The sequence below is a fragment of the Carettochelys insculpta genome, chromosome 2, assembly GCF_033958435.1.
Source record: "Carettochelys insculpta isolate YL-2023 chromosome 2, ASM3395843v1, whole genome shotgun sequence".
NCBI classification, from domain to species: Eukaryota; Metazoa; Chordata; order Testudines; family Carettochelyidae; genus Carettochelys; species Carettochelys insculpta.
The window spans coordinates 199636001-199662590 of record NC_134138.1 but is presented as its reverse complement, the minus strand read 5'-3'; the positions used below and the strand labels follow the sequence as shown (position 1 = coordinate 199662590).

The 26590-nt window shown below is 45.9% G+C and overlaps 1 protein-coding gene across 2 annotated transcripts in view; it reads left to right on the top strand.

Moving 5' to 3' along the window:
* The first annotated feature begins 320 nt into the window (after positions 1-320).
* SH3BP5 (SH3 domain binding protein 5) overlaps positions 321-26590 on the top strand; it is a 95773-nt gene continuing 69503 nt past the window's right edge. The window contains exons 1-2 of one of the 2 annotated variants that reach the window (XM_074988303.1): positions 321-371; positions 19976-20038. In XM_074988303.1, the coding sequence (XP_074844404.1) occupies positions 339-371; positions 19976-20038 (96 nt within the window). In that variant the 5' untranslated portion in view covers positions 321-338. Of the gene's footprint in view, positions 372-17196; positions 17333-19975; positions 20039-26590 lie in introns of those variants that run through there. The other variant, XM_074988302.1, reaches the window with a different exon arrangement.

Genomic DNA, 26590 nt, shown 5'->3' with positions numbered 1-26590 from the left:
GCTACTAGCATATTGATAATGTCTAGCAGCTTTGAGATAAGCCAGGCCCAGGCAGTGCCAGCTCCCATTAATTAGGAGAGTGAGCTTTGAAGTTTGTTTGTTACTAAGCCACGTGACTATTGTTTTCTTTACTTGTTAAAGTATATATATATCTTCCTGAATTGGTGTTCAGGGAGACACCTATCACTGGCGAGGGGAAACTCTGTCAGTTGGTGCTCTCCCCTGCAGCTGCTTGTATATTCTAGTAAAGAGTCTCTGACAATTTCTAACCAAACGCAGAATGAAGCTTTGTTTCTTCCACAGTGGAGGAGCTCGGGTCCTTCCTCTCCACTTGGTGTATGGCCACATGCCTCACCCAGGATCCTCCACAGGTGAGAGCAAAGGAATCTGTAGTCTTAGGCAGAGCCTGGCCTCTGCTCTCAGGCCTGGGGCAGCTGCTGCTCGCAGAATCTCTCCTGCAGCCAGGACTCCTGCTGTACCTTCTTCAGCATCTCCCTGGGTCAGCCTCTGGTTCTCTGTTGTCTCTCCCTTTCCGGAGCTGTCTGGCTCTGGGAAGTCGTGTGTCAGTGCAAAGGTGCATCCTCTGGCCCAACTGGGGAGGATGTGGCTCGGGCTCACTCGGCTCAGCAGGGCTGTCAGTCCACTCCTCATGTCCAGGAATCTGGTAATTCACTCTGTGCTCAGGCCTGTCTGGGGCTTTGATCTGTTGGCCTCTTTGCTCCTAACTAGGGCACTGTCCTCGGATGGCTCTCTAGCAGCCTGGAGACCTCAGTTCTTTTCTGTCTCTTCACTCCTCTTCAACAGCCCCGCCAGCCTGCTTCCTGGCCCCAGATCCTCCCAGCTGCTGTTAGCTGTCAATCAGCAGTGGCTGGCAGTGCCTGGATTTACTCTTTTTTTTTTTTTCTGAGCTAGCATGCAGGAACATCAGAGGCACCCTAAAGTACACAGACTCTGCAGAGCTTCAGGCAGCTGGTGACAGCATCAGGCAGCATGGAGCTCATGTACCAGCACAGCCGTGATGTCCTCCTGTCTCAGGAGATCGAGGCTGTCAGAGACTTGCATGCCCCCAGATATCAGGGAGGATTAATGGGCAACTGGCACCCTGGGATGGACTTGACTTCCTGTCTAGTGAGCTCCAGTGCCAGATTCCCCTACCCTATTGTAGGAGGAGTTCCTGCCTCCATTCCCTCCTTTACCCTGTGACAGCTGTGCCTTAGCTTTTCATAATAAGAATTCTCTCTCTGGGTTTGGTGGCTGCATTCTTCCATTTCCATTGGGTTGCATCTCTGGCCCCACAGCATAACAGGGCAAACTATGGTGGGAGAAGTATTCTTGGTGCTTGTGGAAGAGAGCTGATCTGAAATGAAGCAGGGGGAGAAGGAAAGGGACAGACTCCTCCTCTAGCTGGGACCAATCTCAGAGGACTTGGCGAGTTTCAAAAGGGCTGCTGTTGCCCAATGGGACACTCTCAAATGGGAGGTGGATCATTTCTTCAGGGTTTGGGTAGCCTGGTCTGTGTTAATTTTCTATTGGGTCGCACGTCCAACCTGCGTTTCCTTACCGCTGGCATAGCAGCAGTTTGCAGAGCTGGCAAATCCCTTCCCTGGCCAGCTGGTCGATCCCCTTGCCTGGGTCACTGATGGACAGTCATAGCAGAGCTACCAGATTCCCTTGTCTGGGGAAGTGTGCTGAGTGCTAAGGGAAGGGAAGGAGAGGAGGTCACTTCAGCCCAAGTCCTCCTGTCCCTAGGAGGACTATCCAGGCTACTTCCTTCCAGTTCCTAATGTGAGGGCCGAGGGAGAGAAGAGGCGGGGAGGAGCCCAGTCCTACCTTCCTCTCCAGGCCCCAGCCCAGGGACCCTGCAGACATCAGCTGCCTGCCAAGTCCATTTTAATGCTACTGATTCCCTGTGAGGTCACCGCCTCCTCCACTGTCCCCCAATAGGCTGAGGTCCTGCCACAGATGTTTGTGATGTCACTGCCACACGCATCCCTCTCCTGCAAACCACCCCGGGGGGGGCCGAAGCTGCCCCCCAGCAGGGCCCAAACCATCCTCTGGCAGCTTAACCATCCCCTGTATGGGGCACAAACTGCCCTGTGTAAGGCCCAAGCCCCTCCCCGGGGGCTTAACTGTTCTCCCCTGTGCAGGGCCTGAGCCAGTCCCCACACTGACACCCACAGGGCCCAAACTGACCCATGCGGGGCTGCAACTGGCCCCCCCCCCACGAGGCCTGAGCTTCTGCCCCCACCCCAGCAGGGCCAAATGCAACTTTTGTGGGGCCCAAGCTACCTGTGTGGAGCCCAGCCACCCCCACCCCGCGTGGGGCCCAAGCTGCACCCCCATGTGGTTACCAAATCAACCCACACAGGGCCTGAACAGGCCCACCCTGCCACGCAAGGCCCAAGCTGGCCCCCCCAGTGTGGCCTGAGCCACCCTGAGTGGGGCCTGAGCTGTCCCCCACACCGCAGGGCCTGAGCAAGCCCCCAAATGCAGAGCCCAAGCTGGCCCCTGGTGGGGCCCAAATCGACCCACGCAGGGCCTGAGCTGCTCCAGGCAGGGTCTGAGCCACCCCACCATGCGAGACCCAAGCTGCACCCCCGGAGGGGCTCCATTCAATTTGCACGTGAGCCAGGCCTGCCCCCATGCGAGGCCTGAGCTGGCCTTACACTGCACAGGGCCTAAGCTGGCCACCCTCCACCATGCAGGGCCCAATCCGCCCCTCTCTGGCAGGTCTCAATTTGACCTGCATGGGGCCTGAGCCACTTCCCCCCCCGAGCAGGGTCCAGCCACCCACCAGTGAGGCCTGAGAAGCTTCCCCCATGGGGCCTGAGCTCCCTCCCCACATACACAGGGACCTAGCCACTCCCATCCCCAGGCTTAAAATCCCCTTGCCACAAATCCACCATCACTTACCTTCCGTCTCCACACAGCTGCGGTGGCTCCCTCTGGCTCCCCCACATGCAGCACAGCGGGGCAGCTCCCAATGCCCTGCTGTGCTGATAATAGGACTCAATGTAATTGGTTTGTTTAAACCAATTACACTGAGTCCTCTTTCAGCCAGCAGGACCCTGGGAGCCAGAAGGGAGCCTCAGCAGCAGCAGCCACAAATGTCTCTTTAAAGAGCCACATGCGACTTGGAGCTGGTCAGCTGCCTTTTAAAAATGGTGGCTCCAGGCAAAAAGGTGCCAGAACACTGTTCTGTGGCGTTCTGGCAGAAAAAAAAGTCCTGATCAGAGAGAATCAGTAACTGTGCAGAGACAGTAATTGCAGAGGAGCAGCACAATCAAATTCCTGATTGCTTGAGGCTTTTTCTTTCGGTCTTGAAAGAGAACAGAAGGACCTTAGTCTTCCCTGTCAGTTGCCACCTGCTTGGCCACATGGAGACTCTGAGAGCTGGCAGGCAGAGGGGTCTCAGAAGAAGTCCAAAAGGAAGACCCAGGTCACCACTGAAAGTGATCAGTCTCTGAGGATGCTTGTAGCCTCACCACTTTCTGAGGGCCTCCCACAGTCACAGCAAACCCTCCTAACACACACGACCCTCCTTTAGTGGAGGCAGAGGGGAATGGAAAAGGGCAGGAAAAGAAGCAAGAGAAAGGGAAGAAGGAAAAGGGAAACCTAAAAGGACAAACTGCAGCCCCCGCCATCATTCTATGGGCCAAAGTCCTTGGTAGGGAATCTAATCACCTTATCCTAGTGATTTCTGTGCCTAGAATTCAGCTGGTAACAGATGGATCAGACTGAGCAGGTTCCGAACCTCTCTGAAGCTCTTACCTGCTAAACGGGGACTACAAATTCAGTAGTGGGGAAGGAGAAAACGCCAAGGTTCCTCCTCCTACTCATGTACATTAATCCTAATTCTCTCTCAGCTGCAGGAAGAGCTCTTGAGACAGAGCCTTGCTGCAACAAAGTCACAGGAGTGTCTGAGGTTGCCCCTGACTTGCACCTCTGCCCTGCCTGGCTGATGTCAGGTTCTCTTTATGAGGTCAGCACCGCCCCAGCTCTGTCCCCCAGTAGGCTGAAGTCCTACGCTAGGCCTTTGTGATGTCACTGCCACACCCACCCCTCCCTTGTAACGCTGGTGTCCTGATGCTGGCCAACTTCTTTGAAAGTTTGAGTGGCTTCCCCTGGATCATCTCACTTAATGACTGCTGAATCTGGGGATCAAGCTGGCTGCACGGTAAAGGCACAAAGACTGCTCCCTATTCTGCAATCGGTTTTTTCATTAATTAGTAGACTTTAAGCCTAGAAGAGGCCATTAGAAGATCATATCTGACCCCTGAATGCCTCAGTCCATCTGTGTATCATAGTAGCTAAGTTCTGATCCAAGCACGCACCAGAAAGACATATAGTCTTCATTAGAAGACATCAAGAAATAGAGAATTCATCATGTATTTTGGTCATTGCAAGGGTGACTCATCCTCACTGCAAAATATTTATTCTTTATTTCTAATATGAATTTGTCTGTTTTGTTCTGCCTTTTTCTGTGATGTTAAACAGCTCTTTCATACCTGACATTTTCTCTCCAGGAAGGCAGATAGACATTTCAATGAAGTGACCTCTCAGCCTTCCTTTGTAGATGCTAAAAAGATTGGTGTCCTTCCAGTAGCTCATAAGAAGCTGTTTTTCTTCAGTTCTCAAAACATTGGGCTTTTTGCTGCTCCATATGCATTTTTTCCAATATCTTTTTTAAATGTATCCCCTACAACAGACTGAAGTATACAATCTCACATGGGCGATGAGTGAAGACCCAGCTGGGGAAGACAAGCCCAGCCCTGCGTTGAGGCTCCAGCCCTTCAGCAACTTCCCCCGCTTCTTCCATGGATAAAATCCCACCTCACCCTAGCCTGATCCATCCTGGCCATCTGGAGATCCGGGAAGCCACACTGCGGCCCCAGCCCTCCCGGGTGTCTGGGGAATGTAGGCAATTTTGGGAAGGCAATGCCTTCTCTTGCCTCCCCGTGCATCTCACTTTCACTGATAGTGTCACCTCCCTGCCCTGCTCACTCCTCTGCTCATATGTCCAATGGTGGTTTTAGCCATAGGTGCCACATAATTGCCCTGGGAGCTCCTGTTGAGTGGTTTGCCCAGCATGACCCCTAAATCTTTCTCACCATCACTGCTTGCCTGGGTAGAGTTCCCCGTTCCAGCAGTGTGGCCTGCATGCTTCAGGGCTAGGGTAGCACCTTGCATTTGGCTCTGTGAAGACCTGTTTTGCTCATAGAAGTCCAGCTTCCCAAAGGATCCAGATTGCTCTATATCACTGCTCTGGCTGCTGGAAGCAGTTCCCATCCCTTCCCTCCCACACATAGTGCCAAAATGCTGCTGGTTGCTATGTTCTGGTGTGAGCCATGGGAGAAATCTGGGGAAGGAGGCGTGTGAGCCTGCATATCCCCCACATGTTGCCTTGAGAAGATGCAGCATCAGGTACCAGGACAAGTGGGGTCCATCCCAGGGGCCGAGCCAGGAATGGAGCGTGGAGAACACTGGGCAGGAAAAGGCGGGTCAGGTAGGTCAGTCACCACCATCCCTGAGCGAGAGAGATGTCGGGAATGTGTGTGTGTCACCTCTCTCTGTGCAAATCTTAAAGATAAGAAGGTAAATAAAAAGGCCCCAGCTATGCAGTATTTCTTTTTAATGGGGACTCCATCAACCTGATTTGTCCTGCTTCATTCTAACCAACTGTCATTGAATTCTCTTGAATATAAGGAATTTTACCAGGTGTTCTGTATTGGGCATAGGGACATACGGTCACCCTACCCATGTCTAACTTCACCCACCTGAGTAATCTTATGGATGTGAATGAGACTGATGTGAGTGGAGTTTTTAAGAGTCCATAAGGAGTATGAAACTGAGACCTCTGAATATTTAAGTTTGTTTGCAGGCGTTAATGTTAATTAAAGTTTGCAGGTGTAAAGAGCTACTTTATGGTAAATTGGAAGACTGATTCTTTCCCTGTATCCGTGTGATATTATGCCAGGAGTTTTCAATAAAAAAGAAATAGAGGTCTTATTTTTAGGATTGCCGAGCATCTGCAGCTCCCACTGAAGTCATTGAGATTTGTGGGTGCTCATTACTTCTTGAAAATCAGGCCTGCCTATGCTTTGCTATACGGACTTTGTAATTAAATGTGTGTGACGATGCCCCCCACCCCTCATTGTCCTGACTCAGTAGTATGTTGTATTAAGTATCAAAAGTAGCTTGGATCAAATGCAGTGGAGGAGAGGGAAGGAGAGTTTTCTGTATCGAACGGCAGCGGTATTTCTCTTGCTACAGAAACATTACTGAATTCTCCGGAAGGGCTGTTAGAGGTCTCAGCTGTTCACACGGCAACACTGCTTCTAAGAGACATTGCTGGGTTTGATCTTTTCTTGAAATTGGTGGGAGATTTCCTGTTGATCTGACAATCAGCGGGACTGGGTCCTTGAGGGTTAGCCTTGGGATTCTGGATATACTTATAATTCACAAGGCTTTTTTTTTTTAATAGTTCCTCTCACTCATAATTCCCAGAGGTGGAATTGCATGATTTCCCTGTAGCTGCTAGCCAAGGCTACTAAATGGGACATTCTTTATGAAAAGCCACTTAGCTTTTTCTCTCGTGTCGTGGATTCAACAGAAAGAGTGCGTTCTGGACAGAGAGGCAACATTCCATAGTGTAGCAGGGTACCCCTGGATCTCGCCATGGTTCCATGCTGCTCCCTTCTTGCTGGAGGGGTTAGGCTACAATCCACCTCTGCCAGCCTGGACAGGCTGGCCAGTCCTTTCCCCCTTTGCCATGATCAGGGCCTTAGTCTTGCTGCAGGAGGAGAGCCCAGGTACTCTCCCATTGAGCTACTCCCGCTGCTGTCTTTTGTAAAGGCTGCTTGCTCTCCTTGTCTGTCTTCCAGCTGGGGTTTGCTGGCCTGACCCTGTTCCAATACTTAGTGATCCTTGTGACGGAACTTGGACTCCTGGAATTGGCCATTCTACACTAACCCCTGCCATTGGTCTAATTTATGTGACTTCAGATAGCCTATGCAAATAATGTAACTGAACTTGATGTACTTACTGTGGTGTCTTGTGCATAGTAAGGTTGGTGGGGCTGCTCTCCCATCCACTCCAGCTACTCTTCTTATCCTGGTGGACTCCTGGCATTGATGGGAGCATATGTAGAGATTGATTTATCAGCAGATGAGATAAATCACCTGGTGAATTGATGGCTGCAGGGTCGATCCCCAGTGTAATGGCGACAAGCCCTTAATTGGTTCCAAAGAGAAGTTCCATACAGTCCTGCATGCCTCAGGAGGGGGCTAGAGAGTTTTTATTGTGGTTACTGGAACAGATGAACATAGGTGTGCTTGAAACTAAAGGCCTCGTGCAAGGGGACTTGAGAGTGAAGAAGGAAAGTCGCTGTGAAGACTAACAAACAGGAACCAAGTCCATAAAACTATTGATTCAAGAACGTAACTCCCCATATATAAAAAGTAACTGGTTTTAGAAAAATGAGCTACTTAGCTAATAAGCTTGCTCAAATGATTGTCATCAAGAGCTTCATATTCAAGCACTAGGATTTGCCAAAGTATGTGTTTTTCTGGGGGTACTGCAAGCAGGACATTTTGTAGCTGGTAGGTTGGAAGGCTAGATCAGAGTTTGTTTCTGGACACATAAGTTGTGCTGTTTCTCTCTGAATTTAACCTGCTTGGAAATGTATCTATGGTCTATTAGATCATCATCATCATCAATAACCATGTGCTCAGCACCTGTTGGTGTCTGATGCCTCTCTCACTATTCCTTTCCATCATTTCCTGTCCAGTGCGGAGTGGCTTAGTTTCTGTGGACTAGCTCCACACCAATCTGTTGTATCATCTATCCATCCTCCGTGGGGTCTGCCTCTCCTATTTGAACCATTCATTATACCGAATACCAGGGTCTATTAGATAATGGCTCAGTCTAATTAGAAGTTATAAGAAAATAAGTAAAAATCATTTTTTATAGGTTGAAAAAATATTCCCCTCAAAGAGTGATACAGACAATAAACTAATGTATGTGATTTCTGGTTAAGACTGAAAGATGCATAAAAATGTAAGACAAAGTTAAAGGCAGCCCAGTAAACAATTGGGAGAGTAATACTAATTCTTTTACTTTTAAATGAAGAATATTAAACGTTCAGACTTCAGTGCTAGAAATTAGCTTGGTATCTTTTAAAATCAGACTGTTTTCATTGTAGCGCTGTACAGCCCAGGTGGCATATATTTTTAGACACCCTGAAATGTAGTTTGGTAAAGAGAAGTGAAACAAAAAAGGTTTTTGGTGCGGGGTGGGGGAATTTATTTTCTTATCTCACTCAATTTTTAACTCTAATTAAAATGCTGTGGAGGTGGGGAAATCCTGGTATGATCTGTCTCTGGACAAGTGCTCATTCCCAACGATGAATATATATATGGGCAGGATGGGGCTTTTGGTGGAGTCATATACAATTCATATGGGGGTGACATTTCCTAGATTGTTTTATAAATAGGGGTAATCTAGAGGATGGAAAGATTCCTGAAGTGTAGCACACACTGTGTAATTACTATGAACATACACAAACCAGGAGTAGTGCAGGAATTCACTTTTAAATTTTGTTTAATGTCATCTGTAAGCGGTCAAGGAACTTCAAACACTCCATCCTCCTCATGCCTGTGATAATGAGCCAGATCCTGCTTTGTGTTTAAAATATAAGAACATAAGAACATAAGAATGGCCATACTGGGTCAGACCAAAGGTCCGTCCAGCCCAGTATCCCGTCTGCCGACAGTGGCCAATGCCAGGTGCCCCAGAGAAGGAGAACAGAAGACAATGATCAAGTGATTTATCTCCTGCCATCCATCTCCTGCCCTTGTACTGAAGGCTAGGGCACCATACTTTACCCCTGGCTAATAGCCATTTATGGACCTAACCTGCAAAAATTTATCGAGCTCTTTTTTAAACCCTAATAGAGTCCTGGCCTTCACAGCCTCCTCCGGCAAGGAGTTCCACAGGTTGACTGTGCACTGTGTGAAGAAAAATTTTCTTTTATTAGTTTTGAACCTACTACCCATCAATTTCATTTGGTGACCCCTAGTTCTTGTATTATGGGAAAAGGTAAATAATTTTTCTATGTTCACTTTCTCCACACCATTCATGATTTTATATACCTCTATCATATCACCCCTCAATCGCCTCTTTTCCAAACTGAAAAGTCCCAGTCTCTCTAGCCTCTCCCCATATGGGACCCGTTCCAAACCCCTAATCATCTTAGTCGCCCTTTTCTGTACCTTTTCTAATGCCAATATATCTTTTTTGAGGTGAGGAGACCACATCTGCACGCAGTACTCGAGATGTGGGCGTACCATAGTTTTATATAGGGGAAGTATGATATCTTTTGTCTTATCATCTATCCCTTTTTTAATAATTCCTAACATCCTATTTGCTTTACTAACTGCCGCTGCACACTGCGTGGATGTCTTCAGAGAACTATCCACTATAACTCCAAGATCCCTTTCCTGATCTGTCGTAGCTAAATTTGACCCCATCATGTTGTACGTGTAATTTGGGTTATTTTTTCCAATGTGCATTACCTTACACTTACCCACATTAAATTTCATTTGCCAAATGTGCTATATATAGCATATAGTATGCCTTCCTGGCTTCCAAAATGTTTAAGTGCTTTGACGCATAGTTAATAGAGCAACAGCTCCACTGTAGTTTAAAAGAAAGGGATCATGTTTGTTTTACACTGGCCAAACTCATATCTGATGTGACAGCAAAAACGTCGACTGAGTCACTCCTTAAATGACTCTGGCTCTATATATTTACCTAGAGGATTTTATCCCCACATATGTGTGTATTTAAGAACATCGGGGGCCAAATTCTACTTTCTCAAATGTCTGTTTTTCCTAGAAATTATGCTACATATGCCTTTCCCAGTATTTGGATCACTAAAAGAGTTATTTTAAAACTGAATTATAGTACTACAGATTGAACCTGTCTAGTCCAGCACTCTCTTGTCTGGCAACATCCTTAATCCGGCATGATTTTAGTTAGCTGGATGACCACTTGTCATGGGTGCGGCCAAGTTTCCTGTGATCCCATAAAGTTTGTTTACAGCTACCAGTCCTGGTTCTCAGTGTTTTGTGCTGATATTTAGCTGTAACTTACCCCTACATGCCTTCTAAGAGCCCAGTAAGCAGTGGAAGTGTTGATAATGTTACTAAATAATATTTACCTCCTGTTGTTCAGCAAATTCTCTCATTCAACAGCAGTCAGCGTGCTGGAGTAGAGAGGCTCAACCTGTACTTGACTATTATAAAACATTTAATATATATTATTTGAAAATACATTGGGCTGATGTGAATAACCAGCAGGAACTATGGTGTTTGTTAAAACAAGGATATTATTTTCATGCAAATTTCCCTTCAGAAAAAGAAACACAGCATTCTATAAGCAGAATTATATCTAAATATATTTTTCAGAGGTTTCCATCAATTGCAAATGAATGCTCGGTAATATTCATTAATCTGTCCAAAAATGCCCTTTAAATTTAGTTTCTACATACATTCAGGAGCAGTGATGCATGTTTGTTTCACAGGTTAATTCCATTGCTCAAGTAATTTGATTGAATTGAGCTCTCTGCAAAAGCATGAATAAATATATCAATTTGAGTATAGATTTTTCTAAAGTAATTTATTGCCTGCAAAGTTTTATGGACTCTACTACCACTATATATACAGCACTACAACATTCACTCACTTTGAAGGTAAAATAAAAAAAAAAAGTATAAGTCATTACTGTGCCAGTGAGCTGTTTTAGGCAGGCTTGGATTAACCGGTGTACACTGACCCATGGGAAGAAAGAAAGAAAAAGAATATTACTGGTGCTAAAACAATCCAGAGTCCTGTACCACTTTAAAGTTTAACACATTTAAGTTGGCATAAGATTTCATGAGCAAAAACCCACTTCATCGGAAGGCTTGTGCCCAGATAAACAGGTTAGTTTTTAAGGTGCCACAGGAGTCCTTGTTTTTGTGGATACAGACTAACATGACTACCCCTCTGATGATTGGTGCTGTGACTGGATGCACAAGTTGCAATGCCATGGATTCAAAATTGGCCTGACCATACTCCCCTCCCCTCATATCAAGATGGCCAGGACCACACTAAGAGGCTGTGACCTGACACTTGCTCTCTTCCTCTTTCCTTCTATCATAACCATTGAACTCTAAGAAGCCTTGTCACCCCTGCTTCTTGAAAGTCTAAGTTATGGATCTTCCTTCCACCTCATTCAAGAACATTTGCTCTAGGGAGGCAACAGGAGGGTGGCACACTGAAGTTTTACCTAGGGTGTGATTGTCTTGCATGTCACCTGCCCCGACAAGTTTAAAAAAGGTGTCTGTGTAGGGAGAAGCTTCCCTAAACCCACAGGATTCCAACATTCTTTAATCTGGCTCTGTTATTATGGCTGGTTATTGAAGCAAGGTTCTTCTCAGAAGGCTGACTTTATTCAAAATGCAGCTCACACTTCCACAATGCCCATTCAAAAGACTTATCAAATCAGATACATATGCATTCTTTCAGTATGTTAAAAAAAAACAAACCAAACTCTCAGATCTCCACCTGGAAAGTACAAAAGTCATTTCAGGCACGCCGAGGAGTTCTGGGAGACTCAATAATGTAGTCTGGATACTTCCCATGAATGTTGTATTTTTTATATCATAACTAAGGCAAAACAACTCCCCCATGCAGCTGAATAGGTTTTCTTTTGTTTTTTTTCCAGGATCTCTAGTAAGCAATGAGTATTCTACTCCAATACTGATGTTAGTGGAGTAACATATCTAGGCTGTAGTGTGATTAAGTTAACTCCCAAAGTAATTCAGCAGGCCACTGGTGTCTCTCTGGTTCCTTCACATGCACATTGTTCTGTAATTGTCTGAGTAAAGCCTTGGTACATTAAAACTACGTAGCCCCTAGCTTCTGTGGCTGCTGTTTTGGAATGGCTACAGTTCCTTTCCCGTTCCCAGGACTTCTGAGCATGACAGAGAATGTGAAGGGGGCACAGTTTGAAACTTGTTGCTTGGTTTTTCAGCTCTTGGTGGACTGGGGCCTGCTAACTCATGGGCCATAGCAAACATTGAGTTCGTTGGTACCTCTGAATGTCACTGGTGAGAGGCACACACACGTGGTTATCCTAACAAACCCCAGCATTGCCCCTATCAAGTAACAGTCTTCCATACACATAGGCAGTGATTCGTCACTCTGGAGTCCAGTGAGTACGAAAGAAGACCCCTTCCCACACCCCTGATTATCCAATGCCCAGTTCCCACAGTATTTCATTCTGAAGAGCATTGTTTTGGTAACACTGATTTAGCAGAAAGCAAACACTGTATCTTGTCAATGTCTCAGGCAGGTGCCCATAGTTGTGCGCATGTGGCCTGTGCATGATGCATCTAGAAAAAAGTCAGCATGCTTTACTCTTTTCTTTGGAATCTGACCATTAGCATTTTGTGGAAGATCACTTTGACATTGTGAAGATATAGCCTGCTGCGGTCACCTGGAATTTATTTATTGTGCCATAGTGAATTAAGCAGAACAGGCAGGTTGTCTACATATGGTATATGAACATCAGCAGTAATTCTCCGGTCTTTGTTACCTGTTGCGCATGATAGCAGTCTCAGTCAAAATTATCTGTGGTGTGGATCAAAAATAGTGACGATGCAGAATTTATATCCTTAATGCTTCTGGTCATATCTGTGTACCACAGCCTACTCCTATTTAACCCTTTCAGGGATAACGCAGCAAACAGAAATGTCTGGCAAGCACAGTCTTTAGTGTTTTGAAACGATCTGATCAACAGATGTATTACGGCTGAATGCAGTGTCTAAGTGACAACTGCCTGAATTGTTTGGTCCGTCTGTTTTTGATTTGTAAATCCTGTTGATTACAGAGCTGAGCATAAAAATGGTTCTCTTTAGATGATCATTGTATAAAATAAGCGTGATCCAAAATAAATAAAATCTAAATATTTATGTAATGCCATCACCATCCTGCACTAAGGCAGGATGGTGATGGCATCAGATAAATACTTAATAATAAGCAGAGTTTAGTAAAAAAAAAAGGGCAACTTATCATTCCCATTGTGTTTGTTTTCTTTTTGTTCTGCTTAGGATTCTGTACCATGGGCATTGCTCTGTGATCTGGTAGCACTGGTAGGGATGACAGGAGCAGAGACCTCACACAGATGGCCTAATGTCTGTCCATGGGAGGAGAATGAAGCATAAGCAGGAGCATTCCCTCACCCATAACTCTGCCCTCACCCAGGAAATCTAAATGGTCAGAGGTTTGGGAGTTGTGCTGGGGGGGGTGTGGGCGGGCGTGGGCGCAAGGCTGAGGAAGATCCATGAAGCATCAGTTTCCAGACAATCCCAGGGAAAAACAGTAGTGAGAATTCTGGGCCTGTCAGCAGCGTGGCTGACAGCCACCGTGGACCCCAGGCAGTGCGTGTGTGGAGGGGCCCAGCTCTGCACCCCATAAGGGGTGGGGCCTTGGGCAGTCAGGCCTTAGCATTGCCAAGGTTGAGGTATTCTCCCCACCCACCCTCTGAGGCAGGCAGAGCGGTGCTCCAGCAGCAAATCAAGGCAGCCTGGGCTTCTGACTGCTAAACCTGCCACAGTTGCAGCAGGGGCTGGGAGCTCTGGGTCCCTTAGAAGCTCTGAGCCCCAGTGCGATTGCCCCCCCTTTCCCCTCCTGTCAGCAGGCCTGCCTGTGAGCATTCACTCTGTGTTTCTGCTCCCAGATTTTAGACAATGGGCTTGCACGGCCTCAAGGGGAGCCAGGTTGCTATGGGAATGAGAAGGCTCAACGACTGTCATGAAGGATATCTGACACAGAGGTTCTAAAATCCAGAGGGGGATTTCTCTGTAGATTTCCTTAATTTGTCTCAGTAGGAGTTGCGGGAGCTCAGCACTTCTTAGGATCAGGCCATAACTATCTGCTTTTCTTTAATGAATTAGTAAAAAAAATGAAATTAACATAGCTTTGCACCACACCAGGCTGTCTTGGCATCTTCCAACAGTCCTATTCTGATCTGTTGCTGTGTTATCTTTCTGCTTTTCGGCAGCACCTCCTGTTCCCATTGTTTCAGGCTGTTGGTGTCACTTCAAAAGTGTACGATATTTTAAAATAAAATTTTTTACACCTGTTCCCTCTTTTTCTTTTGGTGCTTTATGTTGCATGACTCAGGCTTAAACATTATTTGTAATGTCTACTTTTTCACCATACACATCTAAGGAATGTTATTTTTTATCTTTCCTTGTTTCGGTGGGGGAACAGAGAAAGGGAGCCCTCAGCTGTAGGAGTGGTGAATTTTTCACAAAGAAAATGTTTTTTCAAAGGTCCACCCATTTTTAAAAGACTGTAGGCTGTAAGATAAGGGGGAAATTAAAGAACCAGTTGCCTTACATTTGGTTAAGGAAATATTTATGTGTGTGTAAAAAAAAGCTTTGACTAGCAAGCAGAAGGAAGGCCTTGAAAATACAGTAGGGTCTCAATATTCGTGAGGGTTCTGTGTTGAGAACCCTTGCTAATGTTGAATTTTGCAAATGCCACTCCTGCCAGGAGCCTCGGAGAAGCAGCAGCTGCCAGTGCGCCTGCCCTGTGTCATTGGGTAAGTGGCGGCTGCTGGCACTCTTGCCCAGAGCCCCGGGGGAAGCCCAGGGCCCTGAGGAAGCTGCTGCTACCAGTGATCTCTGCCCCAAAAACCTGAGCGGCCACTGCAGCCACACGTGAATACTTGAATTGTTTGCAAATGTTGAGAACTTACTGTAATAAGTTAATCTACCTGACAGAAAAGAAGTCCAGTAGCATTTTAAAGACTAATAAAATAATTTATTAGCTGATGAGCTTTCGTGGGACGGACCCACTTCTTCAGATCATAGCCATACCAGAATAGACTCAATATTTAAGCGACAGAGAACCAAAAATAGTAATCAAGGTTGACAAATCAGAAAAATGATTACCAGGGTGAGCAAAGCAGAGTAAATCAGTGACCCCCTCTGCTCTCTGATTTGCTCACCTTCATAGTAAATTTTATGATTTGTCAACCTTGATTACTATTTTTGGTTCTCTGTGCCTTAAATATTGAGTCTGTTCTGGTATGGCTATGATCTGAAGAAGTGGGTCTGTCCCACGAAAGCTCATCAGCTAATAAATTATTTTGTTAGTCTTCAAAGTGCTACTGGACTGCTTTTTTGTTTTTATAGTATGTAGACTAGCACGGCTATCTCTGTTATTACCTGCCAGAGAAGCAGGAGCTGTGTCATAAGATATGCTTCCCTGTCAACACAGTACTGTCTACATGGGGGATGGGATGGAGTTAGGTCACTATAAATCCATCATTTGGGGTGTGCCATGTTTCAGACCCCTGAATGATGTAGTTATACCAATAATAGGTCTGTTCTGTAGACCTGGCCCAAGTTATGAAGCCAGGAGTAGGTTAGGGAGGATGTCCAGCTCACAAAACAACTAATAAGGTAAGTTTGTAAAGCGATCTCTGATGCACGGGAGTGACTGCAGAAAAAAGGGATTAAAGCAAGAGCTGATACTTCTACCCAGAGCATAGGAGGGCTCCCAAGGAGAATCTCCCTGTTTATCTACGGGACTGTTTTGTAAAATCTATCACAAAGAATTGGAAGAGGGCACAGCAATTTTTTGCCTTATGTCACGTTTAAATGATCAGACATCCGGTTTTGGAAATCTGCATTTCCTCCCATACTCTAAACCCTCCCCACGCTGGCCCCTCCTACAGCGCCTGCATTCCCAGCAAGAGCCTCATCCCCTCCTGCACCCCAACCCTTTCCTCCGGTTGCCTCCCACACTCTGAAGCCCTTAGCCCAAGCTTGGCATTCCCTTGTGCATTCCACCTCAGCCCTCTGCCCCATCCCTGAGCTCACTCTCCAACTCCTTACCACTACTCAGGGAAAGTGAGCAAGGGTGGGAGAGTGCAAGGGTAGGTTAGAATGATTGCTGGGTGTGAGTTGGGGCCTTGGAGAAGAGATGGAGTGGAGCAGGACCTTGGTCAGAGCAAAGGTGTTCTGTTTTCTGTATTTGCACAGTTGGCAACCCACCATTAAGCTGAGACCAAGAATTTCTGTGGTTGTTGATCTCTTTAGTGCCTATGGACGGAAACGTGTATGGGAGCTTTGATTTTACTTCTCATACTATTAGAACCTGAAGGCTTTTACATAAAAGGATCAAGAGCCAGAATCCCAACTACAACCCACCATTCCTGTCCCAATGAGAGGGGGTTAACTCTGCTATCTTCACTAGGTTGGGATGCCAATCCTGTGCTAAACCCCAGCACTAAGGGAGTGACTAACGAAATATCAAGCAGCAGAGCTCTACGCTATGCATGTTTTGCTTTTGCTACATGAGCCAAGTAGCCTCATTGTTCCACACCACCCAGGGTGCCACGATAAGGTTCCTTTTTGCTGACGCAATGAGGACAAGCACTAGTTTGCTTTGGTGGAATCTGTTTATTTTGTGCTGCATGCACCAAATGCAAAATTTGCAGGCTCAGATGAAAGGCAGGACAGACACCTGGTTTTGATTTAATTGGCAAGGTTTCCAGACGTGCATTGCAGGAAACCTTTCAACCCACTGCTGGGGTAGGACGACGACCCCGGATTCGCTAGCCCATCCCTGCACCTGCAGCCACAAACTGCATTGTGTGCGGTGCCGCTGAGGTCACAAATAGGTGGCCTTGCACGCCATGCACTGCGAAACAATGGGCTGATTTCCCCCGGGGTGTCCTCAAATTAAAGCCAGGCCCGCGGGCCAAACCCAGGCAAAGGGCACAGGCCACACACGCCCCTGCGTCCCAGGAGACGGGCTTTCAAAGTTTCCTACCGGGCACAGGCGGCCCTGGAGGCCAGGGTGGGTGAGAATGAGACCCCGCTTCTGCCAGGCTGTCTCCCGCTGGGGCTGCCCACGCGGCCAGGAGCTGTCGAGCAGCCGGGCAGCCGCCCCCCGGCCGTGCCACGTGCGCCGCGGCGGCACAAAAGAGAAGCCCGGCGGCTTGGGCAGCTGCTCGGGAGGCGGGGAGGAGGCTTCGGCCTGCTGATTTGGCAGCCTGGCGCGGGGGCGGGGCCGAGGCCAGTGGGGCTGGGGCGGTGCGGCGCGGCTGACAGACGGCGGATTTCCTCCACTCGGCACCTCTCCCAGCCGCTGGCGGCGGCCGCTAACCCAGGTCCTTGCCCGGCCCCATGGAGCCCGCGGGCCGCAGGAGCCGGCCCGAGGAGGGGGATTTCCCTGAGGAGGAGGAGGAGGTGGACCCCAGGATCCAGGTGAGGGAGGGGAGCGCGCCGGGGAGCCCCGCGCGTTGCGGGCGGACAAAGCCGGCCCCCCGCGCGCCGCTGCCATTGCGCCCTTCTTTGCACAGGTCCCCACCTAGAGCAACGCGGTGCCCCCGGCTGCTCCGCCCCGCATGGGGCTGCAGCCGCTGTGCAGCGGCCGGCCGAGCTCATTAGGTTTCTGCGGGGGGTTATTTGTGCGGATGGGTGGAGAGGCTGCTGGAGAGCCCCGGCTGCTCGCCCCCACCCCGCCCTTTGGCCGCACTGGGGCCAAGACGGGCATCAGGCGCCCCCCCCTCCCCGCCCTTTGGCCGCACTGGGGCCAAGACGGGCATCAGGCGCCCCCCCCGCCACCGGTTTCAGCCTCCACCCGGGTCAGGGCGCATCGGAGCGGGGCTGGGCTTTGTTGAGCCTTCCCTGTCTTAAAACCCGCAACCTGCTTTCCAAGCCCGAGGGGGAACCGCCTGTGATGTTCTGCACAGGGCGCAGGCTGCAAGAATACCTGCCCAGGGGTTTCCGCAGTGTGCGCCTGGATGATTTTCTTGGGTACCACTCATGCCGGGTGTTTCTCAAAGCGGTGTGCAATAGTTACAAGGCCAGAGTGGGATTTGGAAGTGAGGAATGAAAGGTCTTTGAAGCTGCACCTAAAATAAGGTAACTTGGAAGGGATCAATGGTCTTGGCTTGGTGCCTGCAGCTGTGCAAGGGCTTTTGTGAAATTGAATTAACGTGATTTAAGCTGCTAATGCTGATTGTTTAAGATTGCTGTATTTCCATTAATGTGTGCTGGGCCCTGACCCTCCTTCCCCTTCAAAATAAAATTCTGTCTTTTGTGTTTTTTTGTTTGTTGCCTATTTCATGTAACTGGAAGGGGCCTTTGTAGGTCCCACTGTGAGGGCAGGAGACTGCACTCAATGACCTATCACCATCCCTGGCAGATTTTTTTTTTTTTAAATCTATTTGCCCCATATTCCTAGTGGTCCCTTCAAGGACTGAACTTGTATCCCTGGATTTCATTGGCCAAGGCTCAGACCATTGAACTATCCCTCCCCCCTTCTTTTAAGTGTAGAGGGAGGGGCTAGAACTCTTAATAGTAAAGGTAGGGTTTGAATTAGAAGGAAAACAGTGGCTTGAAATACAAAATGTTGTTTTCTTTTACAGGTGCTTTTACACGCTCCTCAATCTTTTATTTTGTAACTACAGTTCTCCTTTTTCTTCTCCTCCCAAGTCTCACCCCAAAATTCATACCATGACCTACTGCTGAGAGAGAGAGGGATCAGTCTGTCCCTAATCCTGCAAAGACCTACACACAACCTTAATTTTATGCACTGAGTATTCCCTTAGTTTGTTCGCTGGCTGTGTGTAAAGTGAAGCACATGCAGGAGACTTTGCAGGATTTGATTTGTACTTGTAATTCCTCTTGTATCTTACCCTGTCCTAGAGTGGTACAGGTTTGTGGCAAAATTTTCAGATGTGGGTGTCTAAAAATCAGCATGACCCTGCAAATGCTTAAGCAATGTTTAGGTGGCCTGACTTTTTTTTTTTTTTTTTTTTTTTCCCCAGACACCATGATGTGCTAGCTTCCAGTAACTGAAATTATGTCCTTGGGTTCTCTTTGATTTGGAAAATGGCTCCATTTATCTAATCAGCACTAGGAGTCTGATTGCATGCTGATAACAAAAAAAGAAACACCACCATAATTTCATTATGTGCCAAAATAAATGTCTGTTACTTTAATGTGTATGGCACAAACCCTTCTCACCTTGATAAGGGATTTAAAGATGTTGTTGTTTTTTCTAATAACTGTTTTTAGTATGCATTCCAAGACTTAGAAATCAGGTTTGACTTCAGACTTCTGTGGGTAACACAGCTATATTGTTAGAGCTAACATCTTTTCGTTGTGACCAGATTGACTGTCCACTAGATGACATTAGTGAATCAGTTCCTAGTGGTGGTCTTTTTATATAGTTTAGCATTGAGGGCCAAATTTTGACATACTGATACAGAACATCTTTTGCAGAAAGAGAATATTGCGAGACAAGTTCCTTTTTATTCTTAATTCTTTTTGCATGTGACTGTTTTTGTTACAATATTAATGCTATGTTCTAATCCTTGTCTTTGTCTATGTATGTATCTCTTTTCCTACAATTGTGAAGAGAAAAGGCCTTGTTTCAAATTGTCTCATTGGGAACTAGCTGAGGTTAGCTGTCTGTTCTTTTAAGATACAGATTGTAACTCAAAGCAAGAAGTGCATTTCATAACTAGAACTGAAGTGAAGTTTCTCAGCTTGTTGCTTAGCTTTCCTAAATAGCAGAGTGCTGGGACTAGGTGGTAAAAGACTTTTAAGCCTAAGAAAGACTAAATGATTGCAATAGTGTTAACCTCTGGCACGTTAAAGGCCACAGAATCTTCACCCACCCATTCCTGTAATAGATTCATAACCTCTGGCTGAATTCTTGCATATGTGTCAAATCTGTTTTCATTTAATATTCTAGCCAGAGCCTTTATGTGCTTTCTTTAGGAAATGCCAGCTGACACTTAAATAGAACCTCTTTTTTTTTTTTTTTTTTTTTTTTTTCTCCTTCCCCGTGTTGATATCTGATTTCTCAGTGTGCCTGTGTTTTTGCTCTATTTTTAGGGTGAACTGGAAAAGTTAAATCAATCCACAGATGACATCAATCGAAGAGAAACTGAACTTGAGGTACAGAGCTTTTCCTCATACTCTCCTTTTGTGTAAAACATACTTCTGTGAGGAACATCTTTATTTTAATGAGTGTCGGATTGTTGGTGGTAATTTGACATTGGGTATTTGAATGGCTGTCTGGGTTTGAGCTGGTATGGGTCAATTGTAAAGGGGTACTGTGAGGTTAAAAACACATTTAGAAAAATAACTTAATTTTTGATGGTTGAAACTGAATATTTAAAAAACTTTTTTGTTTTCTGTATCTTTGTTTTTCGTTAATCTTAGTAAAACGCATGAACTAATAAGGCCTTCATAATGGGAGTCACTTATGTTCTCACTTCATGGCTGTCAAACAGGAGAGCTTCTGTGTTTGGGTTGCAAATATGTGTTTTTAAAATCCTTCATACTAGGTTCTGTACAACTTTTTAAAAACTAAATTTTTGTACCTTAACTACCTGCCAGTGTGTCTGGCATGCTTAGCATCTTGATCTTAATATCTAGTCAAAGCAGATATTTTGTTAACTGTTCACACAGTCTACATGCTTAGTTTTATCAGCCACAGATGAAAACAAAAGCCTGCAACAGCTTAAGATGGCTGTGCAGATGGAAGAAAGTCAACATAAAATGAGTGGAATGCAAAAGGATCACTTTATTATATTTCATTTATTACGTGAACTTGTTTAATTTTGGAAGTTTCACTTTAATGTTGTAAATGATGTTTACATTTTTAAAATACATCTGTGACTGCCTCCAGAATATCCTTTAGCCCTCAGAGTTGTGGGCTGAGGCAGAGATATATTTTTGAGGTATATCTTTTTTGCTTTCTGTTGAGTGTTCTTTAGTTTTGAGATGAGGTACCCATCCGGTGCTATGAGTGCCTTAGTTGTACATCCTCATTATTCAGTTTCTTAAAATACAAAATTACAATAAAATGCCACAGTGTTCTATAAATTTACAAAGTACTATAGTAAATAAGTGATCCTTTCACATCAACATTTTTTCCTTTATCTGTGTGACCAATTTGTATTTTTCAGGCTTTCATTTTCTGTATTTTGTGGCTAACACATTTGTAAATCATGAAGAATTTATTTAAATATATTTAAGTAGCTCTGCAGCCTGCTTTCAAGTTTCATAAGTTTTTAATCCAATAAATAATCCATCTCAACACCCATCAATTTAATGGTCTTGAATAGTACTGGCTATTAGCAAATTTTTGAAATCTCCTTACTTCATGCTGATGCACTGAAATAGAATGACATCACTAAGAACGGTGGTTTGAGGGCATATTATTCAGCAGGTTGACTAGTAGTACAGTAAGGTCTCAGAGTACGCGGATGTTCCATTCCATGCACCCTTGTGTAAACCCAGATTTTGTGCAAATTGGGGTCTGGCTTTTTCCCCCAGCAGAACACATGTTCTGTAGCCGGGGAAGCAGCAGAAAGGTAAGTCCTGCCCCGGGGGTGGCAGTTGAGGAGGGTTAAGCCTGGCGGTGGGTTAGGGTTGTGGGAGGCGGGCGAGGAGGGGCTAAGCCTGGGGTGGGTTAGGGCCGTAGGGGGTTGAGGGGTGGAGTTGAGCACGGGTGGTGAGCTGGGCTGTGGGGGTGGGGAGCAGGGGGTAGGGGGTTGAGCTGGAACCAGAGCTGTGCTTGGGTGGTGAGCCACCTGGGGGGTTGCACTGGAACCACTTGGGGGGAGGGGGCAGCTTGTGAGCTGGCAGGGTGGGTGGCACCAGAGCTGTGGGCAAGGGGGGTGGCTGGGTGGGCAGCTCGTGAACTGGCAGGGAGGGGGTTGCACCAGAGCTGCGTGGGGTGGCGGGGCGAGCTAGCAGGCAGCTTGTGAGATGGTGGGTCGCGCTGGAGCTGTGTGGAGCGGCGGGGGTGGTGGGTGGGTAGCTTGTGAGCCGCGTGGGGCGGCAGGCGTGGCTTAAACCAGAGCTGCTTGCAGGTAGTTTAAACCTGGTGGTTGGGGGGGTGGGTGGGTGGAGGTGGTGGTCAGGGTCAGACGCATAAGAGCGGGGTCACCTACTCTGAGTTCACGTACTCTGAGACCTTACTGTGTTCAACCACAACCTGTGAATGCTTATACATGTGATGGATAGTCCCACTGAATTCACTGGGACTGCTTACCTGGCTAAGTCATTCACATGCTTAAGTACCTTCACAACCCTTGCTGCTACTCTGCTTAGTCTGGTTGAACCTATTATGTTTGTATTAGTTTCACTAAATTCTAAAGCTTAAAGTCATCCTTGGTCTATTGGCGTCATTGAAAGAGAGAAATTTTGACACAAAGGTTAAAACAATTTCTGCCCCTTCTCCCTTGTTTATTATCTGGCATGTTCAATTTTAATGTCCTGTAAAGCGATTGTCCTAGGCTTCCTGCCTCTGTGTTGAGGACTGCTTTTTTTTGTGTTGACTCACTTCAGGGTTATGCCTGTAATGCCTATTGCAAGCAGTATTTGATGGAATTGTTGTTGACATCATGTCTCTGTGAAAGTTTCTCCTTCAGCAGAAACTGTGTTCTAGCTTATACAGGTTGAAACTCCCAAATCTGGCAACATCTGTCATCCAGCAGGAAAGTGGATCATGCAGGGCTAGAGAGTCCTGGGGCAGGGAGGAGGAGGGGCCCGCCAGACTAGTGGCAGGAGCCCGGGGCAGTGGCAGCCAGCTGGCAGCCAGGCTCGCTATGGCCCATCCCCAGGGATGGGTAGGAAGCTGCAGCATGGAAGGGGTGGCTGGGGATGGAAGCCGGCAGCTGACAGTGCGGTGGGAACTGCACCAGCAGAGGGGGCAGAATTGACTACTCCAGTGTAGTAAAATCCCTGGTCTGAGACTGCTCTGGTCCTGATGGTGCTAGATTGGGGATTAGGAACCTATATAATATTATGCAATCAAATTATCTTTGTTCCCAAACTTTTCACTTTTCTTGGTCTGTTTAAACTTACAATCAAGTAATCGCTAATATTTTTATGCTCACAATATGGTCAATTTTAGATTTTTTTTTTTTTTTTTTTTTTAATTCTAAAAATCTGTGTTTAGAAAATCCTAAAATCCGCACTAAATCACAGGACAAAAATCTGCAGAGCAGCCTTGTGGGAATAAATCCATAGTGAACTCTGGGGAAGAGAGATGATCTTAGTCCTAAATTTGCAAGTATCATTCTACGTCAAGGAGCTTTCAGGGGAGAGTGAAACACTATGAACATTAGGTTCAACTGAAGGGCATTTGGAGCTTTTGTTTCTTTTTGAATTGGTGTTTTTCTCGGATATCTGTTGCTGCCTCTTGGTAGTCTGAGATGACAGTTCTGGTTGCTGTTGTAGAAATAACCTGGTGAAATATTTCGGTAAGAGAAATGACATTGTTTCTGCTTAGACATTAGAATTATGTTTATCCTAGTATCAGAGGGGTAGCTGAGTTAGTCTGTCTTCAAAAACAACAGGAAGTCCTGTGGCACCTTACAGACTAACAGATATTTTGGAACCTAAGCTTTTGTGGGCAAAGACCCTAGGTTCCAAAATATCTGTTAGTCTATAAGGTGCCACAGGGCTTCTTGTTATGTTTGTTCTAGTTTTCATTTTTCAAATTTGCCAGTTGGAGTCCTGTGTATCTCCTTCAGTATTTAACCCTTGCAACACTGACCTTTCCCAACCAAAAGAAGAGGCATGTTTAAATATGCCTGCCGTTTCCAACGGGGCATCAGGTTTATCCACAGATACTGGTGTACTTGGGAAAGTTCACCCTTTCCTGAGCTGTTTGAGTGGGGATGGAGACCCAAAGAAATGCACGCCTGGCACTAACCACCCGTATTCCCTAGAGTGTTGATTTATGACTTTTGTTTCTAGGTCATTGGTGCTGTCACTGGTAAGATCTGCCTTCGGCCCCGTATCTTGTAAAATCAGCTGTTGTGGAAATAGTGGTTTTGACTTAAAATGTGTATCAGTGTGGACTTCAGATGTGCAGACAAAATGGAGCGTTAAGCAGCCCAGGCAAACCTTCCGAAGAAGGGAATTTCACAGCTGAAATAACTGGATGTCTGCAGGACAAATTTTATGGCCATCACTGTTTTATGTATTTACTTTCATATTTGTTTCCTTTGGTGTATTTAAATCCTAATACTCTTAATGGGAGTATGCAGGGGGAGCCATATGCCAATGCCGAGCTCCACGGACATTGATGGGACTCCACTGGCAGGGGGAGAGAGGGGAGCTATAGAAACCCTGGATTCTAGCTTTTTTTTTTTTTTTTTTCCTACTCCAGTCATCTGAAGAAGTGAGCCTTGCCCACAACAACTCATGACCCAATATGTTTGTTAGTTGTTTAAAAGAGGCTGTGGCTGCTGACTCTCTCTGAAAATCGGCATTAATTTCTGTGTTGCTGGTTCGTTTCTATAAAGAGATGGTGATACTGCGCCTCTAGATATCTCTCAGGAATGTTACGGGGCTAACTTCACAGATGTTTGGCAGGAGGGACCGAAACAAACCCACATGTACTCAGTTGCTTGATGTAAAGGCAGCACTGTTTGTTCATTTCAGAAAGCGGGGCAGAGGAATAGTTTATTTGCTATTTTTGCAGGTGAGCCTCAGTTCAGTTCTTATCTAATAAAGTAGTCACATAACAAACAAAACAAGCATTGGTAGGATTTAGAAGGGAGTGGGTATAAATGCTGTGAAGTCATTTTCGGTGGCTTTGTCAGCTCTGTGAGGTGGTGAATACGTATACCATTTGCCCTTTCAGACATCCCTGTTTAAATCTTAGGAAATATTTTGACCTGATGCTTTAAAAAAAAAAAAAATCTTGAATGCACTTTACCAGTAGGCGTTAAAGTGCGTCAGGGTGCTGAGAGTTACATGCTGGATTAATTAATATATTGCCTATCAATGAATCTGTTAGATTTGTTTTAAAGTGTATACCTCTGCTCATACACAGTGGAAGATTGAATGTTATGATCCAGCGAAGGATTACGGGGATCCTCACTTTGCTTCTTTAATATTCCTGTTTTATATTTGAAATGTCCATGAAGAGGTAGGAGAACCTGTTGCAAATATCTGACAATAGAGATAAGTTAGAGTGCTGCCTTTTGTTGCTTTTGGGTGCTTTTTTTCCTGGGTCTTTAGAAATGCTGCTTACTCCTGTTCCCAAAATCAGAATAGTACACTAGTTTAATAAATGTGTAATTTATAGTATGAAGCATGTATGAAAGGATGTCCTTGATGCACTCTTAAAAGTACTATGCATATATAAAAGACTCAGCTAATCCACTGGGGATACTACACCAGCCCTGTAACACAAATATAACAAACCACTGCTGGGTCCCAACAATCGAAATTGTCTCACATTTGTAGCACTGTCTCTTGTACTGCTGTAGGTAAAGGCTTGCAGGTTTCTCTTACGTACTGTGGGGAGGATTAATGCTCCCTGAAAATGTGGGAATAATAGTACTACATTCAGCCATGAATGTTTCAAGAGGACAGTGGCAAGCTTGGGCAGAAGAGCTTGCACAGTGTCCTCTAATCCTGACCTGAAAGACCTCTTGCTATTTTTAGTCCTGGGTTTCTCTCTTAGAGAGACTGCCAGTCATCCTGACTTATGGGTTGCCTTGGTGCTCGTCCCAGTTGGAGAGCTAGGATGCAGATAATCAAAACCTTTCATTTGTGCCCTCAGTCAGCATTTGAATCAGCCTCCAAAGATGAAAGGCTAATGCCTTTCCTCCCAGGAGAGGTTTGCCAATGGTTTATATTAAAACTTATTCTTTCCCTTTTGTAAAATTTTGGGTTTGGTGTTAAAGCTTGAATTCTTCAGGTGGGAACTTGCTGTAAGAGATGTTAGGCTAGGATTATCCCACCTTCCCTGACCTCTTTTTTTAAAAAGTCAAATCCTTTGTGACCATTGGATTAATGTTCAGAGCATGTATGTGCCTGCTATAAGAGCTCATATAATCAGACACAATTTTTCAGTGCCTATAGGCAGCACTATCCCAAGAACCTAGGAAATAGTCTAGTGGACAAGAGCTCAGTGCCTCTGATTCATGCCCCCTGTGCCTGCGTGCTGCCTCTTTGGTGAGCATGAGGCGTGGTGAGGATGGTAGCTGCAGAGTAGCGCTTGTGAGAAGTTCACGTGTTCAAAAGCACGGAGTAGATGGAAATGGAGAGGAATGTGTGCATGGGCTTATGCATAGGTATTGACAGTCCAAAACACAGTTGGTATCATGGGCTGGACCTGCGGCCTTCCAATTTTAGCCCGCTCAGGTGTTTTGAAGCTCAAATAGGGAATAGGCATCTGCGCACGTGCTTTTCTTTGCCTTCTATTTTATCCTCTTTGCTATCTGGATCTTTATGAAGTGGAATTCTCAGTTAAACAGAAAAATGCTTGAGCTGTGGCCACACAGGGTCTAGAGACATATTTGAAATTTATTGAACAACAGCCCTCAAATTCTGCTCAGGAAGTAATGCCGATGCGTATTGCTTACAATAATTTTCTGGGAAACAGACTGCTAGTTAGTAGACAAACCAATATTAGGAAGATTCTTCAGAGTCTGTTTCTTGTTCCGCATGTTCAACATCAGCTATTTATGATAC